The sequence below is a fragment of the Podarcis gaigeae genome (genome assembly GCF_964106915.1).
Source record: "Podarcis gaigeae genome assembly, chromosome: 12".
NCBI lineage: Eukaryota > Metazoa > Chordata > Lepidosauria > Squamata > Lacertidae > Podarcis > Podarcis gaigeae.
The window spans coordinates 29,813,912-29,837,347 of NC_139688.1; the positions used below are offsets into that span (position 1 = coordinate 29,813,912).

General features: G+C 42.9%; 1 protein-coding gene across 12 annotated transcripts in view; it reads right to left on the reverse strand.

Annotated features, from left to right (window-relative positions):
* Window positions 1–9,130: 9,130 nt before the first annotated feature.
* Window positions 9,131–23,436, reverse strand: part of ICA1 (islet cell autoantigen 1) — a 71,468-nt gene continuing 57,162 nt past the window's right edge. For 6 of the 12 annotated variants that reach the window (XM_083705315.1, XM_083705312.1, XM_083705314.1 and 3 more), the window contains exons 13-15: window positions 17,314–17,586; window positions 11,256–11,351; window positions 9,131–10,075 (exon numbers count right to left, since the gene is read on the reverse strand). In XM_083705315.1, the coding sequence (XP_083561441.1) occupies window positions 9,954–10,075; window positions 11,256–11,351; window positions 17,314–17,586 (491 nt within the window). In that variant the 3' untranslated portion in view covers window positions 9,131–9,953. The remainder of the gene's footprint in view (window positions 10,076–11,255; window positions 11,352–17,313; window positions 17,587–23,436) is intronic. The other 6 variants (XM_083705318.1, XM_083705310.1, XM_083705309.1 and 3 more) reach the window with 1 other exon arrangement.

Below are 23,436 nucleotides of genomic sequence, written 5' to 3' on the forward strand. Positions count from 1 at the left end.
TTCCAGTAAGCTTTTAGTATTGGCTCATTTGAACACAACACTTCACTTAGTGACCCAAACACCATAAATTTGAGAAAACAAATCAGTAACATTTTCTTGTACTTGTGTTCCTACTATGAGTGCATTTTAGTTTGCGTTTGAAGTGGATAGTTCTCTAAGTTGCCTACTATATTTATAAATATTCCATTAACATGCTGCAATGGCAATATAATCATTTCGATTAATCCATGGCTGTGTCTGCATTGTATTTTGCTATTTGGTGCAATTCTGGGTGCAACTTGTATCTCATTATAGTTTGCTTGCTTTGCATTACCTGTTCCATCTCAGCAGCTGTGGGGTTGAACTTGTGAATGTGACTGCAATAAATAAGAAGGAGTGGGGAAAGGCCTGCGACCTAGTTAACACAATGGTGTGTGACCTCCCATCTTCCCTGCATGCATCTGAGAGCAATGATGTCTGAGTGAACAGTACCAAATAAGGCAGGTGACGGGTGTATTCTCACACTATAGATGTAGCCAATCTTCTCAGCTTTCAGGCTTGTTTTAATAGGAAAGGTCCTCTTCTGGTAGCGGAGTTGGACTTGCTTAGCCTGGCAGAGCTTTGGTTTGACAGAAGGTTGGCCACAAATAATTCCCCACCCCAACTTAAGGATCCTAGAGAAGCTGAGAAAAAAACAAATTATTAGGGAAGGACCATCTGGAAAGTGAAGAGGGCGGAAACCTACTATCCCTTCCCCAAAGGGGGCCTTAAGATGGGGTAGGATTGAACGTGGAGGAAAGGACAATTGTGAGCTTTCAATGTGAGACCTGCCTTGCGGTAGTTGGAAGGCAGCCCAAGAGCACTCAGTGCATGCAAAGGAGAGAATTCCTTCCTAAGGAATCCAAATTAGAGCAGCCAGGCTTGACTTGTTGTGTGCTCTGATCAGCATGTATAATCTGTATTTCTCAACTTAGTTGGCTGCCTGTCTCTATGTAGTTTAAGGTGCTGGTTTTGCCTTTTGAAACTAAATCGGGGATGGGGAACTTTTTTCAGCCCATGAATCCATGAGGGTTGCATGTCAGTGGTGGGTGGAGCCAGTGGTGAAAGTGGGTGGAGGTAAGAGCTGTTTGCCAGTGGAACAGGCTCCCTCGGAAGGTGGTGGACTCCTTCATTGGAGGTTTCTAAGCAGATTGGGTGGCCATTTGTCATGTGTTGGTCTAGCTGAGATTCCTGCATTGCAGGGGGTTGGACTAGTTGACCCTCTGATCCCTTCCAACTATGGTTCTATGAAATGTTACCTTTGTGCATTAGGCTACTGTGTGTGTGTGTGTGTGTGTGTGTGTGTGTGTGTGTGTTCGTTCGTGTTCTCTGTGTTCCCCATCCAGACAAGCAAAAGGCATTATCGGACTTCAAGAACACATTCCATCCAGGAAGAAACGTTCCGAGTGTGGAGCAGGGCTACTGAGGGGTTTGGCTTGGGTAGAGTCAAGAGGGCCAGATAAACAGAGCTGCTGGGGTCCCACATTCAACCCCAGGCCTGAGGTTCCCCCTCCCCTGCTTTTAATAGTCTAGGATGGTGTTTCCAAAGCTTTATTCGGGTGGCCTGTACTGTGTCTGTAAAAATAAAACCATACAGCATCTAGCACAACCAACAGAAAAACCAATCTGGTGTTTTGGCAAGTCTCTTGGCAATTTTCAAGTGGTCCATAGAGAAACATAGAGAAAAAGGGTTATGAAGCACTGGCATCGGACATCATTAAGAATTGTTCCATAGTGGCCAGTCCAAGTTTTAAGATTCTGTCTACCATCCTCTTCACCCGTTAAATAGTGATCGTAAGAGCATAAGATTTCTTAGTGGTGGTCTCATGCCTTTGGAATATTGTACTGGAAGAAACACCCTGTCAGCCTTGCCTTTAGAACGCCTTTCACCATAATTTTTTTTTTTTATAAAAAAAAAACAAACCCCTCATTTTTAGTGTTGCCTTTCATTGCCTTTTGGGTCACTGCTCTCATTTTTTAAATGGTTGTTTTAACCTGTGTGCTTTTTAAAAAATATACCCCTTTGTTTAGTGTATGCCCATGTTGAGCCGCTCTGAACGGAGCATAAATAATAAATTGAGTGATTTGAAACTTCACCCTGAACTGGCTCTTGAAAGTGATAGAAGAGGGGAAATCGTTGCAGGGAGACAATGGTGAAAGGATAGAACGAAAAGCTTGCAGCACACTAAGGCCACTTATCCCATCATCTGTCCCAGTGTCCCATCAAAATCCTACCCCCCCCCCCAATAAATTGGCCTGGAAACTGAGCAGCTCAGTTAAGCAGTTAAGTTTGGCTCATCCAAGAGGGCAATCTCTTTGAGAATTGAACACCTATGCATACCTCATGGCAGCTTACAGCAGTTAAAGTACCGTAACTCTAAATAAAGAACGGACTCTGTCACAATGTCAAAGAAATGAGCTGTGATAAAAGTTTTATCACAGAAAAGATCTGCCTAGCAAGGCACCAGAAACAGTCTTCACCTCAGACAAGGTAAGCTACAATCTGTTTTTATCTTTGTGTAAACCAGCTGTGTCAATCAGCTCCAGCCAATTGGCACCCTTAGGTTCCCATTATTCTCTGGGAGGAAGTTATGACTGTTTAAAGAGGTATAATGGTGCTTTAAATGGTGTGGATGTGACCTAAGTCATACTCTGATCAGTCCCATTGAAATATATGGACTTGAGTTAACCAGGATTATCTTAAATGTATACATGGATTCCATGTATCTGATTTGGAGTATGTCTTAGTTGGGTATCACCCATCTTGTTCTCATGGTGCCAACCAGCCTGAGTGCAAGTGCCCTCTCCTCACCTGTAGTTCCCAGAAATTGACTCACAGTGGAATTACAACTTAGCCTTAGCTGCCATGAATGAGTCTAATCCCTTTTTTAAAAAAGCCATTCAACTTGGTGGTCATCAGTACATCATGTGGGAGCAAACCAGTTAACTAGGTCCTTTGTGAAGAAGTATGTTCTCTTGTCTTTCCTGAATCTTCCAACATTCAGCTTCACTCAATGACCCTGAATTCTAGTATACAGGAGGAAACATGACTCCATACCTCTATAATAATACTTTTGAACACATTTCCGGTGGCCAACATAATACTGGAATTCTAAATTTGATTCTTTTTTTTTAAGCATCAACAATTCATGAAGGAAGAATACCAATAGAAAAAGTAATTCAGGAACTATATTTTCATGCCAGAGGAAATTCTTTTGTTTGAAGAGAAAGGGGAGGAATACTCACCCCACCCACATTAAACTCCAATTATGCTTCTGTGTTGTATTTTCCTTGGCTGTGTGTTTACACCTCCATAAGAGACTGCAAACAGCAGAAAGCAACTGCCTAAGCTCTCCTTCAGAATTTTATTTTGCAGAGTAATTATATATAGCCTGTTATCCTTCAGAGGCTATTCTCAGTTCTTCACATTAACCTTCCTGTGCAGGCCAGGAAACTGGCTCTCTGCAGGGTTTCCTGGCATCCAACTTTCTGTGCAGAAGCATTTCTACGTATCTCCATGTGTCCAGTTGACTTGAGATGTGGGTACAGCTCTCGTAATCATTAGTACGGAGTGTTCTTAATAGAACTTGCATCAGGACTAGAGTGTACACTAAGGTTTAGTAACCATGGTGGCACTTTCGAGGGTGCAATGAATGTTTCTGTAGCATTACCTAGATGACATCTTGACTCTCTAATGCACTGTGGAACAGGGAGTGCAGAATATTCAGACAGCACTGATTGGTCTCAAGACGTTCCATAACAAATAGGGCAAATTGCTCCCTATTTTCAGCTCAGTTCCTATGCTCCGAATTTGAGCTAGATGCTGCTTAGTTCAGGATATTCTTGTCTGCATAAGGGAAGGAGATTATCACCAAATAAGAGAATCTAAAAAGCTTTGCAGTTGGAGATCATCACATTTGATCTATTGTTAGATATGCTTGTTTCAGATGAAGGAATATTGAATTGGTCAAGGTTTCAGATAAGACTTTTTCAAAGGCTGATATACTCCTGTCAGAGCTGACAGCTCACAAAGGACCAACGCCAGTTCTTGTTATATACAAAAGTCTTTATTGAAGTTCAGTTTCGATTTCAAAGCCGCGGCGCGCAGCTCTACGTCTTGAACTCTAGACCGCTGAAGCTCCGTCTGAATCTCCTCCCCCCAGGCACCAGTTTAAGACTCTAGCCCTGCTCCACCTCTTCCTCTGCTCTTTCCTCCTCTGGGTCCACCTGTCCGCTGGGGTCTTGCCCTTTCTGGACTCTTCTGACGCTGAGTCCCCTGAGTCTTCCCCCTGCCTCTGGCGGGCTTTAGGACCTGGTTCCCAATCCGGGTTTTCTGCTGTGCCGCGCGCCTGTACATTTGAACTTGGCGCCCGCGCCCAGCCGGCAACCTTCCTCCTGACCGTTACACTGCTCCTGTCACTGCTTCCCCCTTCGGGGGGGCTAGCTGGGCCTGACCTCCCCTCCGTTCCCTCACTCTCCAACAGAGGCGTGATCAGCCCTGACTCATCTTCTCTCCCTGCTGGAGGAGACGCTGGCCCTGATGCATGGGACTCTTCCCCCCCACTACGCTCTGGTGGGGGAGCTGGCCCTGATCTCTCGCTGCTGCTTTGGGAGTCCCCGCTGGCCCCTTGCTTCTGGTGCGTCCCCCCGGGACCCCCCTTGCCCTGGCCATCGGCGCCCCCTTCTGGGAATCTTCTGATTCGCTGGAGAAGCTCATGGAATCTCTCGGGCCACTGTCATACTCCCCTACGCTGCCCTCCGATTCTTCCCCTTCGCTCTCCATTTCCTTTCTCCCCTGTGTCTCTGCTCCTGAGCCCCTGACAACTCCCTTTCTAGATGGAGATTTTGAACCAGGAACGTTGGCTCTTTTGTGTCACCAGACAGCCCGGGCAGTAATGCCTACCAAAATGGCGGTATCGGCTGGAGTGAGCTTCTCTAGTCCCAGTCTTCATCACTAGAAGGATGGAGATGCAGGCACTGGCTAACATCATCCAAACCACCTACTTAACAATTGTAAGTGTACATGGGTATCAGTTGATTGGAGAACAAAGCCACCAGTTGGGCACCAAAACAGCTCCAATGTGCTTTATTTTGCTGGAGCAATGTATCTTTAAAGGCATACATCAAGAAACAGGGCAAATCTTGAACTGTGAAGAACAGCTGTTGAGGCAAGGCACCTGACATTGGTGGAATACCAGATTTCTTTGTGGCAATAGAAGCTGAAACCATCTTAATCAATGCACAGGCTCCCTGATCTCAGGCTGGCCAGGATTTAAAACACATTCTTGCCAACCTGATTCCACTGTGGAGAATAAAATATCGTTTTGATAATGTTGCACTGTCCTCAAAACATCTTTGCTTCCATGATGTGTCATTAAGAGCCTACGGCAGGACTGCTAGTTCCAGTCCCACCTGCCTCATCAATTCCTGCATACTTAAGCATAATATTTTTTTGCTCTCAAGTTGGCTTTTAGACTAGTCCCCTTTTAAAAGCAGGAACACACGAGCCCCCTTGCGTATAGAATTGCGTCTGTGTGTGAAATGGGTTACACGCTGCCTGCAGCCATTTCCAAAACAGTGGCAGCTGCAAAAGAGCTTAGTGGTGAACAAAATAAACTGGGAGCCAGGGAGCCCTTAGTGAAAAATTCACATTGGCTGTGAGTTCACTGGATGGCAAGCACACAATTTCTGACAGAAGAGGATTTATGCCGGTGTAGACTTCCAGGATGTACGTACGTGCGCATGTACAAGCTATTGTGCTGTATGCAAACAAAAGACTGAACCTCTCTGAGGGTTGCTTCATACATGTATTTCCCAAGATCAACTGAAAGTCTGTCATATTAAGACCTGCAGCAACACACAAATCCCCAGCCATTTTTCTCCCTGCAGAGAGAGAGATACTTGCCGACACACACAAATGCTTGCCAGAATTTTAGTAAAACCCATTTGCTGCTATTGATGTTTGATTAAAAATCAGTTTGTTAGTTTATTATTTTACTGCTTCGTTGTAAGCTGCATTTGGAACTGAACAACATTTCTTCACTTCAGACACTTGGTCTTTTCTAGTCCAAGACTGATGGGCCAGCACTTTCTAGGGTCTCAGGAAGAGACATTCCCCCATACCTGTTACCTGAGTCCTTTTAACTGAAGATGCTGAGTGGGGCTGAAACTGGCTCGAAGTTGAAAGGCAAGGTAGAATAAATCTTGTTAGGAGCTTACGTTGGGGCCTGCCCTTACGTTTTAACATAAAAACATAAGAAGTCTCCTGCCCATCTAATGCAGCCACTCAGATACTTGCGGGAAACTCACAAGCAGGACTCGGGCACAACAGCACTCTCCTCGTCTGGGGTTTCTAGCAACTGATATTCAGAAGCATATTGCCTTGGACTGTGGAGACAGAGCATAACTATGATGGCTAGTAACCAATGACAGATAGCCTTATCCTCCATGAATTTGTCCAATCCTCTTTTAAAGCCATCTAAATTGGTGGCCATCACTGCCTCCTTTGGGGCTGAGTTCCATAGTTAAACTATGCACTGCAAGAAACAGCACTTTCTTTTATCTGCCCTGAAACTTCCAACATAAACTTTTCCACTTCATGCCATGCATAATTTCTAAAAAAAATTCTGTCATGTCACTTCTTACTTGCTTTACACACTCTTTGGAAAGCCACTGACTGGCCCATAATGCTTAAAGGATTATTTAGGCAGATTTAGATCAGAGTCCATAAAAATTACTCAATCTGTTCTCTCAACGACTCCATCTGAGGTCCCCAAAGGCAGCCTCTCTTAACTTAGCAGAAATTCATGCTAGCTGAAATCATTAGGGTTTTTTAAAAAATAAACGTTCCGAGGACAGCAAATCCATCATCGCTGCTTCACCTCCCACCCCATCATAAACTTTCTGCAGCATTTAAAAATATGCTACTTAAAATAACAAAATATGCAACTATGGGGCAGTATCTCAGTATCTGCAAATCAAAAGGAATCCTTAAGCTGGTCCGATAACGGACTTCTAATTGTTAACAGAATGATTAACAGCTTTGCTCTGGTATATAATGGAGACTGTGCATAGCAAAATCTTATAAAAGTATTCTACATACCATGACTTTTTGTTCCATGTAATATATAGTTTTTTAATTATAAGATACTATGGATTATATGTGTCTGGGAACTCAAAGATAGGAGTCTGGTTGCCAAGTTCCTTTTCTAGACTCTCATTACTATAACTTCCATTGTTTAAAGCAAAATACAAAAATATATACATTGCTCATTATGCAACACGAAAGGACAATGCACTCTTTGCATTAAACAACACAGGGGGCTTCAACAATAAGAAATACAACACATATATCTGAAGGGAAGTTGAATTGCTGCAAATATAGTTCCGGCTTTTCTGTCTCAAATCATGTGTCAGTTCAGCTATTGTATCTGAAGTGTGATGTGAATTGGTGGCAACGCAGACCTTTGTTACACTTGTGCAGTACTCTCTGCACAATACCCTGATTGAGTGGGAGCCATTTGTAGCTCAGATGTCTATGATCTGTGACCTAAAAACAGCTCTAATTAAGTCTGACACAGTAGCGTATTAGCTTGCTTGAAAGCCACTGCAATCTATTCACATTATTAGCACCTCCCCCCCCCCCAAAAAAAAACATTCTACCTCTATAAGCTGGCAAAGTTACAGCATCAGTTCGTTTGTTTGGCTGTAGATCTAACATAGATTGGGACCAAAATAACAGCTCCAGAGATTTTTAGTGCACTGTAAACAGTACATGGAAATGCAGAAGAATCCTCAATATATTTTGGAATGCACAATCCATTGTTGATAAGACCACCAGCTGCCTCCAGCAAAATTTATCGCAGCTTTGCCTTTAAACATATAATTATGAGAGACTCTGAGTCACCGTCTTATGGGGGTTCAACAATATGAAATATAAATTCAAGCGATGTGAGATGCTAGTGTGTCCTGGGATTTTTCTTTCCCCCTCCTCCATCCCAATAAGGACAAACAACATGAGGAGTATTAAGAGGCGATTTTCAGAAGCACTTTAGACATCAGATTTAGTTAAAGTGACGACGACAAAGGACCATTCCACAAATTACACTTTAAACAAGTACACCCAAAAGAATGTGTGTTCCTATGAGCCTCGAACATGTGATCTACTTCAGGAGGCCAAGGTTCAAAACTTCACAGGTATGTGCAGAACTTCTACCTTTGTTGCATTAGCTTAATCCCGGAAAGCCTATCATAAGCCAGGGGTGTGTGTGTGTTCTTCTCAATAAGCCTTTTATGCTGTTTTAGGGCACTCTGAATATCCAGGTACCTGAAGGAAGGTTTCCATCAGTTTCAAATTCAGAAATCCTGCATCATGAATTTAAGCTTGCATGAAAACAGTGTCAAAGTAAATGTCTGGCTGGCAAAATAAATGTGCTTTTCTTAAGTAGACTGGATCTGCACATGAAGCAGAATGAGGTGGAAGGAGAGGTGGCAGAACGGACTGTAACATTTCAGCAAGTAATCATGTTTCTGAGGCTTCCATATATGAAAACTAACTGGACGGAAACTAAAATAGTTGATATAGAAAAGTTGGGAGAACAACAGGATTTTTTTTTTAAAGCAGGGGAGCCTTCAAAAAGGTTATTCCCATGTGTGATCTGTTGGTCTGCTCTATGACCTCAGAATTATGACCTGATTTTATTTTTTAAAGGCAGTGAATGGTATCTTCTGATCAGCCCAGACACTGAGGTCCAGCTCCAAGGGCCTTCTGGGAGTTCCCACACTGTAAGAAGTTACAGGGAACCAGGCAGAGGGCCTTTTCAGTAGTCACACCTGCCCTGTGGAAGGCCCTCTCATCGGATTTCAAACAAGCAACTATATGACTTTTTAGAAGACATCTGAAGGCAGCCCTATACCGGTAAGTTTTTAACATCTGAGGTTTTATTGTGTTTTTATTATTTTGCGGGGCAACCCAGAATGGCTGGGGCAACCCAGTCAGATGGGTAGAATATAAATTAAATAAATAACAATAACAACAATAATAATTTATTATTAAATAATGATTGCATCCATTGAATTGCTCCCATTTCCCAGGACAAAGGTTCAGCTACACTTTTTCTTTTTGTCAAAACCATCTTTATTAAAGGAGAGTGTCGCGACAGAACATGTGTGTATGAAACCAGCTTTGATGAAAAGTGCTTTGTATGGAAACCATGATTACTGTAAATACACATGTTGGCAAAGTCAATACCACCTGGTCTCCAATTGCTGAAACTGCTGGTACAACTGAACATGCCTGGAGGATGTAGTTTGGGCAGTCGGCTTGGACTTATACAATGCCATTTGCCTAATAATTTAAAATTAGAGAATGAGCACAGTAGATTCATAGATACTCAAATATAATTCTCTAATAATTAGCCCCAGAGTATAGATTTTTCACTATGGATACTAACAAAAGAAATTATAAATTAACATCACAGCAGTATGTTATATACTACTTTCTAAATGGTAGTATCCAATATACCACTGGGTCATGCAGTCTCCAGTTACATGATTTTGTTTTGATTTACACAAAGAAAAAGATATAAAAAATAGGTTTATTATTTATATTTCACTCTTGAGTTAGCTATGGCACTCTGCCTGCCAAGAGCCAAGTTACAGCAAGTACACTAATCTATTCAGTAGTCTTCTCTAAATCAAAACTTCGTTTGGTACATTCACATACAAAAAAAGAAGTTGCAAACTCTTTGTACAAAACAAGAGCAAATAACTGTTACCTATAGAAAGGGGTTAGGTCAATCCCTTGATTTTATTAGAATGGCACAGAAGTGAGAAGTAAGTCGTACAACAGTAAACTGATCTGGTTTTAAACTCTTCTAAAGCCCCAATAAATGCATTTTTGAATGGTGAAGTGAGAGTTACCACAGGCAGACAACTCATGCATTGAGCAATTCGTGTTCTTTATCTGTTTTCCCAACTGCATCTGGGTTGGACAAGGGGTCCAGATCAGCAAAGAGGCTAAACCAAGCCGTTAGATCTTTAGAGGAACTTGCAGCTTCTGCAAAAAGGGGGGGGGGGGGGGGAGACAATCCCCAAGAAGTTAAGATTTTTGCTTGACAGTTGTTTTTTAAAAAAATATATACTAATGCTGACATAAGCAAACATGGTATGGACTTAGAATGCACTACTGATGAAAATATGTAATATATGCCTGATAGAACCTATATTCATCTATTGCTTTTGACAGAAAATTTAAATATTCTGCAGTTATTATTATTTCATTTCTATATTTTTCTTACATTTTTTAGAAAAACAGTTCTATATTATTTATTTATATAATTAGCAACACACACGCACACACTGCCCTTAAAGTTGACTACAATAGGAAAAAACCCAATATATTGCAGTAAAATATAATGGAAACTAAATCAGCATAACTGGCAGGTAAAAACGAAGATATCACATAACAGCAGTAAAAAAGAAATTACTGTAAGAGGATCTTAACTGCCATTAAAACATCATTAAGAACACAAACAAGAGATTGGGATAGGTTTTTCTTGAAAGATAACAATGATGTTGCTCAGAAAACACATTTGAAGGCGAAGTTTGATAATTTAGGTGCCATCACAGAGAAGGCCTTTTTAGCAATTAGCTACTTTCCTGGCTCCTAAGCACAGGGACATCGGGAGAAGAGGAGGGTATCCCACAAACTCCCTCAATTGGTGGATTGGCTCATGGTTTCTCCATTCCCAACCACTTCATAGTATTTTAATGAAATCATCTTCACTTGGATGAGCCTTTGGAGGTTGTACAAAAATGGAAAGGGAGATCACCAAAGACCCAACTCTGGGAGGGCCCTAAGGGTCCATTCTGCCTGCAGCCAGGAGTACTTGAGTTCCTAGAGCGTCTCTAGAAAGGGATTTTGTCAACACAGAGTGTGACCAAGTGATGACCCAGTGGAGTTTTCGGTGCTGAAACAGGACATCTCCACTCAGGTCTTGGCAACATTTTAACGTCAACCAACAAGCAAGCATTGATAGTCAAGTGCCGATTACTTAAATAACTTGCCAATTAGAGCATAATTAGAAGACAATTCCTGAAAGGAAGCCATTTTATGTAGTTGCAAGACTACACACACACACACACACACACACACACAAAACCAAACACCTGGAAAACTCAAAGCTTTGTGTTGCTGTGTTGGTGCACACACAATCAAAGCGTAACGTGTTTGTCACCTTTCATAGGTGTCTTGTTGACGGTCGTGTTCAGGCTGTTGGATTTCTGGGCGGTCTGTGGGACAGGCGTAGGGCTGATGCTGCTGGCTGCCCAACCTAAAATTCAAGAACACAGTTGCATTTCTGTTAATCAACTATAATTACTTAACGAGCTCACACTGCTCACGACAGTAATAATTGAAGCTTGAAACTCTTCTGTTAAAAACAATTTCTAAAAATCCTGTCCTGATCTGTTGCTTTACAGCTCTGGCTTCATTGCTTTATGTAGGTCTTTACATTTTGTACTTTGTATTATGTTACTTTAATCCTGTTGTAAATTCTTCTTGTGTACTTTGGTATAGAAATTAAACAGCTCTCATTTCCTTACCAGTTACTGCAACAGGGTTGTATTTGAGTCTGCTTTTTTTTTTTTGCCTTCACTTTAACTGTCTTGAGTGCTCCATCAAATCCATTCATCTACTGAAACTAACAGTACAGCTTGTTTTGACAACTGATATTTTTGAAGTTGTTAGCAGAGCTCATGAACAGATCTATCTGCAGACTGGGAATGGGGACCTTCAGACTGCCGTTTCAAATAGTGAACAGGAGTCAATCCAGCCTACCATCTGGAAAAGGCTCCCACAACAAACAGGCTCCAGCCCTTCTGTAATAGATCTGCTAGTATTACTACTAGCAGTTCAGGTGCCTGACACGTGCCCTATGGGTCTGTAAGTTTGGTCCAAAAGGGTGGTTAGGAAAAACTTTTGAATAATGTTACAAAGTAGTGTTCTCCATTGCTAATACAAGCAAAGTTTACAGGGGAAATTGGCCTTTGGGGGGGAAATATTGGTGCTTACTAGCTGGCTGCTCAAAGAGCAGCTCACGATATGACTAGACGCAAGATTATCAGTGAGACATTAAGGAAACCAAACCTCCTACTCTTCTGCCAGCAACTGTACAAATGTGGAAAAGGTGAAGCAAGCAGTCATTATCTTGGCCTCAATTAAATTTAAAAATGGAAGCAACAGCTAGATTGTTCAGCCACAGAAAAAAGCTCCTGTACACATAAATTAAAAATGATTCCTATAATTATTATTATCAAAATGAAATACAGGTAGGAGGGGAGAAAGGGATTGCCTTTTTGTTAAAGCAGTCTTTGCAGTTAGAAAAGTAGCCAGAGGAGGCAGTGACATAATCAGTGGACTGACTGAAACACACTCAGATCATTTGTTCTTTTTGCCTTCTTTCACCTGCAAAGGGAGCCCTTCAACAATAACAGTTTCTTGCAGTACAATAGTGCCTGGAGGACCAAGTGAAGACTGGGAATAAATGGGTGCAGTAACAATACGGTTTTAAAGGCAGACAAAACAGACTAAAAGACAAAGGCTGTATTTACAGTGGTGCCCCGCAAGACGAAGGCCTCGCAAGACGAAAAACCCGCTAGACGAAAGGGTTTTCCGTTTTGGAGGCGCTTCGCAAAACGAATTTCCCTATGGGCTTGCTTCGCAAGAAGAAAGCCCATAGGGAAATCTCCGGGGACCTCTTTTAAATGCTAGCGGTGGGGAGCAAAGCCTTTCCCCCCCCTCCGGCCTTCAGAAGAGGTCCAGGAAGGCCAGCGGGGGCCGAAAGGCTTTGCTCCCCACCGCCAGCATTTTAAAAGCGGTCCGGGATAGCAGGGAAGCGCTTCCCGCTATCCCGGATGGCTTTTGAAGGCAGGCGGCGGGGGGGGGGAGCAAAGACTTTCGCCCCCCACCGGCCTTCAGAAGAGGTCCTGGACCTCTTCTGAAGGCGGGCAGGGGGCAAAAGTCTTTGCTCCCCCCTTCCTGCCTTCCGGGAGAGCGGAGAAACGCAGCGCTGCCAGCATTTTAAAATCGCCCCGGGAGCGGAGAAGTCTCCGCTGTCTGGGGTGATCTTAAAATGCTGGCGGGCGGCAGCGCTGCTGCCCGCGAAGCCTTCGCTGCCGCCCACCAGCATTTTAAAAACCCCGGGACAGCGGAGGACTTCTCCGCTGTCTGGGGTGATCTTAAAATGCTGGCGGGCGGCAGCGCTGCTGCCCGCCAGCATTTTAAAATCGCCCCGGGAAGTCTCCGCTGTCCCAGGGGCTTTTAAAATGCTGGGGGACAGCAGCGAAGGCTTCGCTGCCGCCCGCCAGCATTTTAAGACTGTCCCGGGAAGGCAGGCGGGGGGAGCAAAGACTTTCGCCCCCCACCGGCCTTCAGAAGAGGTCGGGGGACAGACTGTCCCCGGACCTGGTCTGAAGGCGGTTTCCATAGGAACGCATTAATTGATTTTTAATGCATTCCTATGGGAAACCGTGCTTCGCAAGACGAAAAACTCGCAAGACGAAAAGACTTGCGGAACGAATTAATTTCGTCTTGCGAGGCACCACTGTACTGGATAAAAGACTAAGGGGACAGGAAAATAGAATTAAGACAATTTCCGATGGATGTAAAGTGTTCCATATATTTTTAACCCACGTCTGAAGTGAAGCATGCCTGTATGATGCCTGCCTCCTTGCTGGTCAATGGGGATTAACAGGCATGCTTAGTTGATAAATTGCTGAAATGTTGTGCACAGGCTGAATTCAGAGGCAACACAAAACCCCAGAGTACTTGGGTAAACCATGGTTTGTTTCAATGTCTGAACTTGAGCGAGCTTCCCCACAAACTGATCTGGTTCAGATGTAACACTGAACAGTGGGATCTTCAACTGTGGTGTTAGCGTAATCGTAGTTTTTTATTACATCTGAAACCAGCTTTAAGATGATTTAATTCCACTAAAGTAAATGAGATGGAAGAAGTCTAACAGCTCTTAGGACACCTCCATTATTATTTTTTTAAAAACAGATAATCAATTTAATTGAGAGCCAGTGTGGTGCAGTGGTTAAGAGCGGTAGTCTTGTAATCTGGGGAACCGGGTTCGAGTCTCCGCTCCTCCACCTGCAGCTCCTGGGTGACCTTGGGCCACTCACACTTCTCTGACGTCTCTCAGCCCCACTCACCTCACAGAGTGTTTGTTGTGGGGGAGGAAGGGAAAGGAGAATGTTAGCCACTTTGAGACTCCTGAAGGGGAGTGAAAGGCGGGATATCAAATCCAAACTCCTCTTCTTCTTCTTCAATAACTAACGACATGAACACAGTTAGGAACCTGACTTAGCAGAAGGTTTTTTCAGTCTGCCAGGATGCTTTTGTATAGCATTGTTTGCTCCAAGGTATTTTATTATTTGTAAATGCTTGGGATTTTACCTGGAACCTTATACAAGCAAAAACATCTGCTCTATTAACATATGATGCCATCAAAGATAATTAATAGCTAGATGGGAAACTGAGACACAAAGCTAGCAACCTGTACATAACTGCTTTGATCACACAACAGTAAGTTCTCTAGTTTACTTAACAGGCATTGTGGAATAAGGCAGTAATTTGCAGTTGGAGAAGACTTGTTTTCTGCCAGTCATATGCTAAACAGATCTCTGAAAAATAATCCTAGCAAAGAGACATTTTCAATTAACAAGCAAAGCCTGTGTACTTTGGAAGAAAACCACTTACATTACTAGGAATGGAAATTCTGAAAAATAGTTGCCATGGTTGGCTCCTCGGCCATGCAAAATGAGAGGTTACTTGCATTTATAATACACCTTCAATTATTTAACAGGGCATAGCTTTTACTGGTTAACTTAGAAGGAAAACAACCTCTCTCCATATTGTGCTGGATGTCATAGATAACCAATAGCATTGGAAACAGTTGTGTTCTTTCTGAAGGGAAGTGTGTTGGCAGTGAACCAAGGAGACACGAACCCCTGCCCTTGCTCCACCCTGATCTCTCTCACTGGCCTTGGGGAAGTCATGCTCTTTCAGCCTGGGGTCCCAGCCTGCACTATGGGTTTCTTAGAAAAGGAATGACATAATTGCATTTGGCAAAAAAGAAAGCGTTCTGCAAATGTCGTAAATAATACATTTCCCCACCAGCCGTTCCTTTAAGTGATCTGTGACTGTGTTGCAGCCTCAACTGCGTAACAACAAATGCACAAGACTGCATGTTCGAAAAAGCTGGGAAGAGAACAGGCCCGTAGTCCAAACTGGGTTTGGTGGGGTGGGATACAGCAGCCTTCAATTCAGGGCAAAAGCAACATTCAAACTAGAGACCTCCTGGCTCACTATTCAGTCTTTTAGCACCAAACCGTATGCAATGCAGAAGATTTGTGAACGATAGTTTTCATTTAAAAGTAGCTGATCTACACTGGGGCCACAGTGCTGGGGGAGAAAGGTCTAACCATTCCCCATCTGCCATTTCCCGATTTAAATCACACTCATCCAAAAGCAGCTATTTGCCACAACAATATGCAGGTATCACACATCTCTCCCACCCACTGGCTGCTTTTAAATTTAATTGCCCTCCCTACCCTTGGTGATAGTTTGTAATTAAAAAAGCAGCTACCAACAATCATAGGAGATCCTGTTCGCAGATCTGCCCCACTGTGTCTGGTTTGCCTCTTAGTGACTTTCCTACGCCATATCACCTTAAAAATCTGAGTACTTCAATTCCATTAAGCATCTGCACTACGTTAGACAAAGAGGCCAGATATGCCCCTGTCCACAGGCCTATTAAGCCAAAGTGCTTGGATTGAAGCCACTGAAGCCTCACTGATGACACACTCCTATTTTAGGCATGCCAGTCTTGACAAGGTCCCTTTAACAACAGCTTTTTTTATTGCTACTCCAGGCTCTACTATTTTCTTCTACCTGAGGAATGTCAGAGGAATAATTTTCCCATCAACAAATGACAAGCAAACCAGCCCACGTTAACACCCTGGAGGAGTTAAGAACTCTTCACACACGTCATCCCTTCACTCTAAAAATAATGAGACAATTTTTTCCTTTCACCCTCTACGCCTCCCTCCCACAACCACCATCTGCCCAAGAAACAGCGGAGAGATTAACATAGAATATTGGCAGCAAGGAGGCTGGTCTGCTGTGCATGGAGCACTGAAGCAACAAGAGCTGCAAACTAACAAAGCACTTTCATTCTGAGCCTGTTGTGCAGATGCATCTATTTTACAGCACCAGAGTAGCCAACTGATACTTAAGGCAGGGTAAAAATAGGGAGAGGAAAATGCATAAATGAGCTTAGTGTGAGTAACCCAAGGGAAGGAGCTATTTCCTGGAAGGCACACCTACAAACCTCATGGGAGAGTGTTAGCATGACTGAGAGAAGAGACCTGATTCAGATGTAATGTTGGCTAAGACCTAGTTCAGCTTTATGTGAACAAGCCTACTTCCCTCCTGTCTGCATGGAGATTGTAAACATTCATTTCCATTTTAAACTAACTGCAATTTGTTGTTTTGTCTGAACTGGGAACTACAGTTAAGTTTCCCTATGCTTATCCAAAGAAGCCAGGATCAGAAGCCATGGCTTGATCCTGGCTTGTTCTGACAAACCACTGTTTATCCTAACCACAGTTTGTCCCAATTTGGACAAAACAACCAACTGGTTAGGTTAAAATTCCATGCTTTGCATGCAAATTGCCCCTGGTTCAATCCCTGGCATCTGTCGGTAGGGCTGGGAGAAACCCGTCTGAAACTACTGTCAGTCAGTACTAGAGACAATACTGAGTTTGATGAACCAGTTATTTGATCAAGTATAAGGTAGTATACAAAATTAAATAATAATAAAAAATTAATTAATTATCTCCTCATGGTTGTAAATGGAGAGGGAGAGAGCACTTAAGCCCAAGGTTCATGCACATAACACTATCCTACGGTTTAGTGAAGAGCTTTTCAAACTGTGTGTCACGACATGTTAGTGTGTTGGCTGCAGTATGCAGGTGTGTCATGCAATCGCTCCCCACGCTCCTCCCGGGGCTGGGGGGGGGGGGGAATTACTGCTTCGCAAAATGATGCATGTTTAAAAAGTGTGTCACCAACATAAAGTTTGGAAAGCTCTGGTTTAGTGGTTATGGCTATATCCTCCCAAGTAAGTATGTGTCTTAGTTCACGTGCATTCATGCATGGCACAGCGCTCGGCATCAGGTTGGTGGACTGAGCCCATCTGTTTGCTAATCAGCCTAAAATAAACCTACCTTGAAGGGAGGACTGCAAGTCATTCATGTTTTGGTCTAAAAGCTGAGAAGGAAGGAAGCCTGACGCTGATGACTTATTGTTCTCCATTTCTCCTGCGGAAGAGCTTGTGGGCATGTCAGCAAGTGGGTCCTCTCCAAATACAGCTGTCCACTCTCTGCTGAATTCGCCGTCGTCCAAAGAAGACGCATTGAGAATCTCGTTCAGTAATACCATATCATCCTTATCAGTAGCCTCAGTCTCCAAAGAATTTGCAAGCAGGTCCATTGATGCTGCTGGGAGAAGCAGGAGTACCAAAGCAGAAAGAAATCAGAAAAAACACAAGTAAGGGTTGAGGAAGATACTTAAAGGAATGCCCATTCAGATCTACCAGTAGTGAAGGAACTATAGCTCCACGGTGCATGCAGAAGGTTCCAGGTTCAATCTCTAGAAGTCCCAGTTAAAAGGAACAGGATAGACCTTTGCTTGAAATTCTTAGGCTTCAGAGTAGACAATAAGGGATTAGCTAAGAGACCTGGTATAGGCCCTAGAGACTGAGGCATAGATAAAATAATTTTATGGGGAGCACCTAATCTAGGTGATCTTCCAACTACACCTCTCATTCCTCACATTCTGGAATTCAGTCTGGACATTTATGATTTCTCACCTCTCAGTTTAACCTCTCTAGATGCCATAGTTCATGCAATAACTCATGTTTTGACAGTTATTTAAAATGCAGACACCTCCAGGGGCGCACCCCCCCACTTTTCCAGATAAAAACCAGATATTTCAACAAAAGAACTACTTTGACCAATGATCCCAAATGATGAAAAACCCCTTTCCTGCAGAAGTCCTTATCCTTGTTGTAATAGAAATGTGATTTAATATGGACAAGAAACAGAAGGTTCATGATGGATTACCTAGAAAAGGAAGAGCTTACTTGACAGTTACACTATTCCTACTGAGCAAAGCATTCCAACCAGGAATTTTGCTGAATGGGGTTGACCTTATGCTGGCTCAGATGTCTACAAGACGAAAAATGAAGGAAATACATAATGGAGAAGCATAGAATGCCCCCTCTTCCGGATGACAAGTAAACAGGAAGGGAATATGACTTGGCTGCTTTACCAGTGTGGAAGGCAAAGAGATACAGTGATTCATTGTACTGTACATTGATTATGTGCCCATGCACTGGAGGGGCAAGAATGGATGCTCAGGGATAACAAACAGTGTCCAATCAACCACTGTTGGGCAAAAGGAGTTAAATTTTAGCATGTAGAAAATTCTAGGTAATAATAATACTTCTTCAGAAATGGCAAAGTCGGCTATGGAATTTGCTACCGCAATTTGTGGTGATGGCCACCAGCTTGGACAGCATTAAAAGGGAATTAGAGAAAATTATGGAGGATAACGCTATCAGGGACTGCTTGTCATGATAGCTACAGGTAGTAGACCTCTGAATTTCAGTCGCTGTTGAAGGGGAAGGGAGCTCTTGTGTTCATTTCCTGGTTATGGGATTCCATAGGCATCCCATTGGCCACGGTAGGAGAAAGCATGCTAGACTACCTTAAGTTTTGGTTTTATCCCACAAGGCTCTTCTTATGGTCTTAGGAAAACTCAATGAACCAGCAAATGAGTCACTAAAGCCTACTGCTAGCCTATCGTTTTACTTTCCACCTCCCTCTCAAGGAGACAATGGAAAGAATGGTGGAAGCTTCAGAGCTCTCCATTACCATGTTCCCCTAGCCTCTTTGAAATACGGACCAGCTTTCAAAAGCGAGCCTCACCATATGGGAAGTTTTAAAATAGCACCTCCATGGGAAATGGACATGTGATTCTACCCTGAGAATCTGTCCAGCCACAATGTTTCTTCCCCTTCTCTAGAGAGCATGTTTGTGGGAAGAACTGTGTGGCAGAAATAACCCTGACCACCTTTACCAAGACATCTACTCTGTTCTGGACTGATTTAGTTTTAACTTGTTTGATTGTACAGTGGTACCTCGGGTTAAGAACTTAATTCGTTCTGGAGGTCTGTTCTTAACCTGAAACTGTTCTTAACCTGAGGCACCACTTTAGCTAATGGGGCCTCCTGCTGCCACTGCACGATTTCTGTTCTCGTCCTGAAGCAAAGTTCTTAACCCAAGATAATATTTCTGGGTTAGTGGAGTCTGTAACCTGGAGGTACCACTGTATTGTATCAGTTATATTAAGATGTTAATCCACCCTGGGACATTATGATGAAGGGTGGGCAAGAAATATAGTAGACAATGAACAACAAGGTTACCCGTAAGACCTCCTGTCCCTGTAAAGACCTGCAAGATCTGTAGAACATCTGGGGAAAGTTTATTCAGAATATAACAGGGTGGTAACTCAGCAAAGGGCCCCTTTCTGCCATTGCCCTGCATTCCAGAATGCATTTTCCTCTGCCATACATGAAGCATTATCCATCCTTTGCTTCAGACATCTTGCAAAGATGTATTCTTTTTGCCCAAGCTTTCCCTGACCAAAAGAATACACCCTGTTATTACTGTATTCCTGCTTTTATCTGTTTTCATAATATATTTTTCCTAGTTATTATAATCCCTTTTTACTGTTTTTATTACATTTTAAATTTTTATATTTCTGTACAGTTTGTTTACATATTAAGCAGTTCAGAAATGCTTTTAAATCAATCAATATTTATTCACACATCCCAGGGGTGTTCCAAAACAATTTGCAATAATAAAAATACACAATCCACAATAAATTTAATAAGCCAATACAAATATGATATGCTTTAAAAAAAGGTCATCCAAAAAAGGGGGGGAGGAGAAAGGATCATCAAAAACAACACAAATTATCCATTCACTCCGTACAAGGTGAGCATCAGTTGCTGCCAAAAGCCCAAGCTGTCCAAGTGCCTGGGAGAATAAAAATGTGTTTGATGCTAGAATTTGTCTGATGCCATCCTTGCCACAACTTCAGGTTCACAACAGTTGGCAATGCCAGTCTGGCCAACTTCATTTCAACCTACTCATAAGGAAGCATACTCCAGGGGGCTGTCACAGCTGAATTATTTCAGAGAATGAATTCCATCTACTATTGGAACATTTTTCTACAGTGAATTTGAAGACTGAACACTGACCTCATTAGAAACTGAATTTAGTATAACCAGCAACATACTTCTCCATTTTTCCTCAAACATGATCTCTTTCAGAATGTGAGCTTTGGAACTGTACATGCTTTTCATTTCAGTGCAACTACCTAAGGCCCCAGGAGGTCCTTTATCTGGCATTGCTGCTTTTCGTCTTCTCCAGAAATTGACTTTTGAAAAGAAGAGTTTATTTGGGAGGTGTGATGGGACAGCAGATGATCAAAACTCCCAAAACATTGCTGTTGGAGGCAACCTGGTACCCATCAGATCTTTTGGACAGCAATTCCCATCAACCCCACCCAGCTTAGTCAATGATGAAGCTGTAGTTGAAAACATCTGGAGGGAACCATGGGAGAAAAGGCTAGTGTCTCCAAATAGGCATGAAAGTGCTTGAAGCTTTGCTCCAAAACTGCAGCAATGTGTATGATGCTAGGTGTTTTTTGAAATCTTCCTGTCATTTGAAATCTTCCTGTCATTGCTTCATCACTGTGGAGCTCAGTAGCTTACCTAAAGTAAGTGGTAGCATGTACAATAGGCAGCTTTCTCTAATAAAAACCTCAGCTGGCCAAGTAACCTTCTCTGCACTTAAATTATCCACACATAACACAGCAAAGATAAATGCTTTCTTGTAATGAGTTGGGCATATTAGAAATGTATAGATGAAAGAATCTTTCATCTATACATTAAGTAGGTCTTACTCAAAAGTGACTGAGTCTTCTTTCAAACACATAGAGTGAAGTTATTGGAGGCGTGAAAAGAGGAGAAGTTAGGGGACAGAGTTGACTTTAAAAAATGCCTATGAGTCAACACCACTTGGGAGAATAAAAAACACCTACACACCATGAATAAAACCAACTTGGATGAAAGAAAACAGCAGCTTTAACCTGCACGATGGCTGACAATTTTGAGGGCTGAATGTTCTGTTTACATCTTCAATCCTCTTTGCAGTTACACACTTACTTGTCAAGAAAGGCCAATATTATAAGTAGTCAATTACACTGGTATAATCCAGTGTGAGTTTCCAGCTGCATCAAAGATGGCAGTCAAAAGTTGCATCCTAGCATACCAAATTTGGAATTAATTAGGTATTAAAAAAAATTAGAACCACCCTCCTCTCTCTCTCAAAGAAAACAGGATTTGGAGTTAGCAGTTCACTACAGCCAGAAAGCCACAATACAGTCGACTTCCGGAGGCGGCGCGAACGGTAATGGCTGCCCTTTCCTAACCGGGAGAGGGAAGCTCCGCTGGAAAAGGGTCGTCCGCTACGGCGAAGCGGAGACCCATTCTGGAAAACCGCAGGCAGCGGAAGCCTGCGGTCTCGGGACCCGGCGGGCGCCAGGAGCTACCCCCGAAACGTTGAGGGAACCCCGTAAGGGGCTCCGGATCGCAGAGGGGGCAGCGGCGCTGTGGGTCTATGCGCATTCAGCGGAGCGAAGCCGCGCTGCCGTTGCCGGTGAGCGCCGACCTTTCTTCCTTCAACACAAGATTCTAAAACGCAACAACCCGTGAGTAATTGAGGACTTTACTAAATTTCGGGACTAAAAATATTGAAAATAAGCTGAAAGCGGAGAGACGAGGAAAAGGAAGTCCGTCTTCCGCAGCCATTGACTTTTAAAGCAAAGAGCAGGAGGAGTGGAGGCATAGAGAGAACTTTTGACAGCTCAGATTGAGCACCCGCAGAAATTACTTTTAATCCCTTTAAAGACTGTAAGCAATTGATTTTTGGACTTTTATTAGGACTTATATACTCTTTTCTTTGTGGATTACAATTCTATTTAAGAAGCCCAGGTGTCAGAACTGCCTGAGCAGTAGAACTGTCAGACTGCAAATTTGGATACATTCTATTTAAACTTTGAGACAGTCTGAGGGAGTTCAGAATGGTTACGTTCTTGCATTATGGAACTCCAGTAAGCACAACTTGAAATATTGTGGCAAACCTAAAACCAACTCTGCTAAAACTACTTTTGTGAAGATCTCTAAGTATTGGTTCAGTTTTCGTATGTGGAATGGACTCTTCTTCCTAGGACATTTTATGCTCCCCCTAGAGGATTGAGGATTTATAACAAAAACATTGTTTTACTTTCTATTTCCCGGCCCTCTGTTTGATTGCTACCACCTGGGCCGTAGCTTTCCCATGGGAACAACTCAGCTTGACCTTGACTGCTAGATAACTTTGGAATGAGTGGCGCAAAAAGAAAGGGATTAAGAACCAGACAAACAACTCTGACAACCGTAACTACAGCCTCACAAGCACGCAGATCATCTGTGCCTACTTTGCCCTCGGAGGAAAAAGCTACCTCCCTGTCACAGACAGGGGAGGAAGAAACTGAGGATTTACAACTAGAAGAGATGGCCTCAGGAGGATCTGGTTCTGTATTAGAGAGAATTCTTGAGAAATTGGAGTCTTTGGACAGGAAAGTTGACCAACAAACTGCGAAAATTGACCTTAATACAGAAACTTTAAACAAATTATCTGGGCAAGTTGCACAGAATGCACAAGCAATCGGACAACTGAAGGAGGCTGCAGGTGAAAATCAGAAACTGGCCGAAGAGACCAGCCAAAGAGTGGGAGAGTTGGAAAAAGAAGTAAGGCCGCTCAGTAAGCAGGTTGGGGAACACCAGACCTACCTCTCCATGTTGGAACTTCGGAACAGGGAGATTAATTTAAGGATAAGATCGATACCAGAAGTGGAAGAAGGTAATCTAGCTGAGTTTCTGACCAAAGAATTCTCCAAGTTCTGGGGTCTAGAGGAGGAAGACTTTAAAATTGTGTCAGCCTTCAGACTTGGAAGACTCACAAAGAGAGAAAAGCCCAGAGACTGTTTGATTACGTTGAGATCAAAGGAGGAAAGGGACAAGATTTTGGGCCTGCACTACGGAAGCTCCCTGAACATTTCGGACAAAAGAATTGAGATTTTTAAGGACATTCCTAAACAGCTGTTGGATCTTAGATCTGAATATTTGGACTTAGTAAAACTGCTGAGAAGCAACTCAATCATCTTTAGGTGGGACT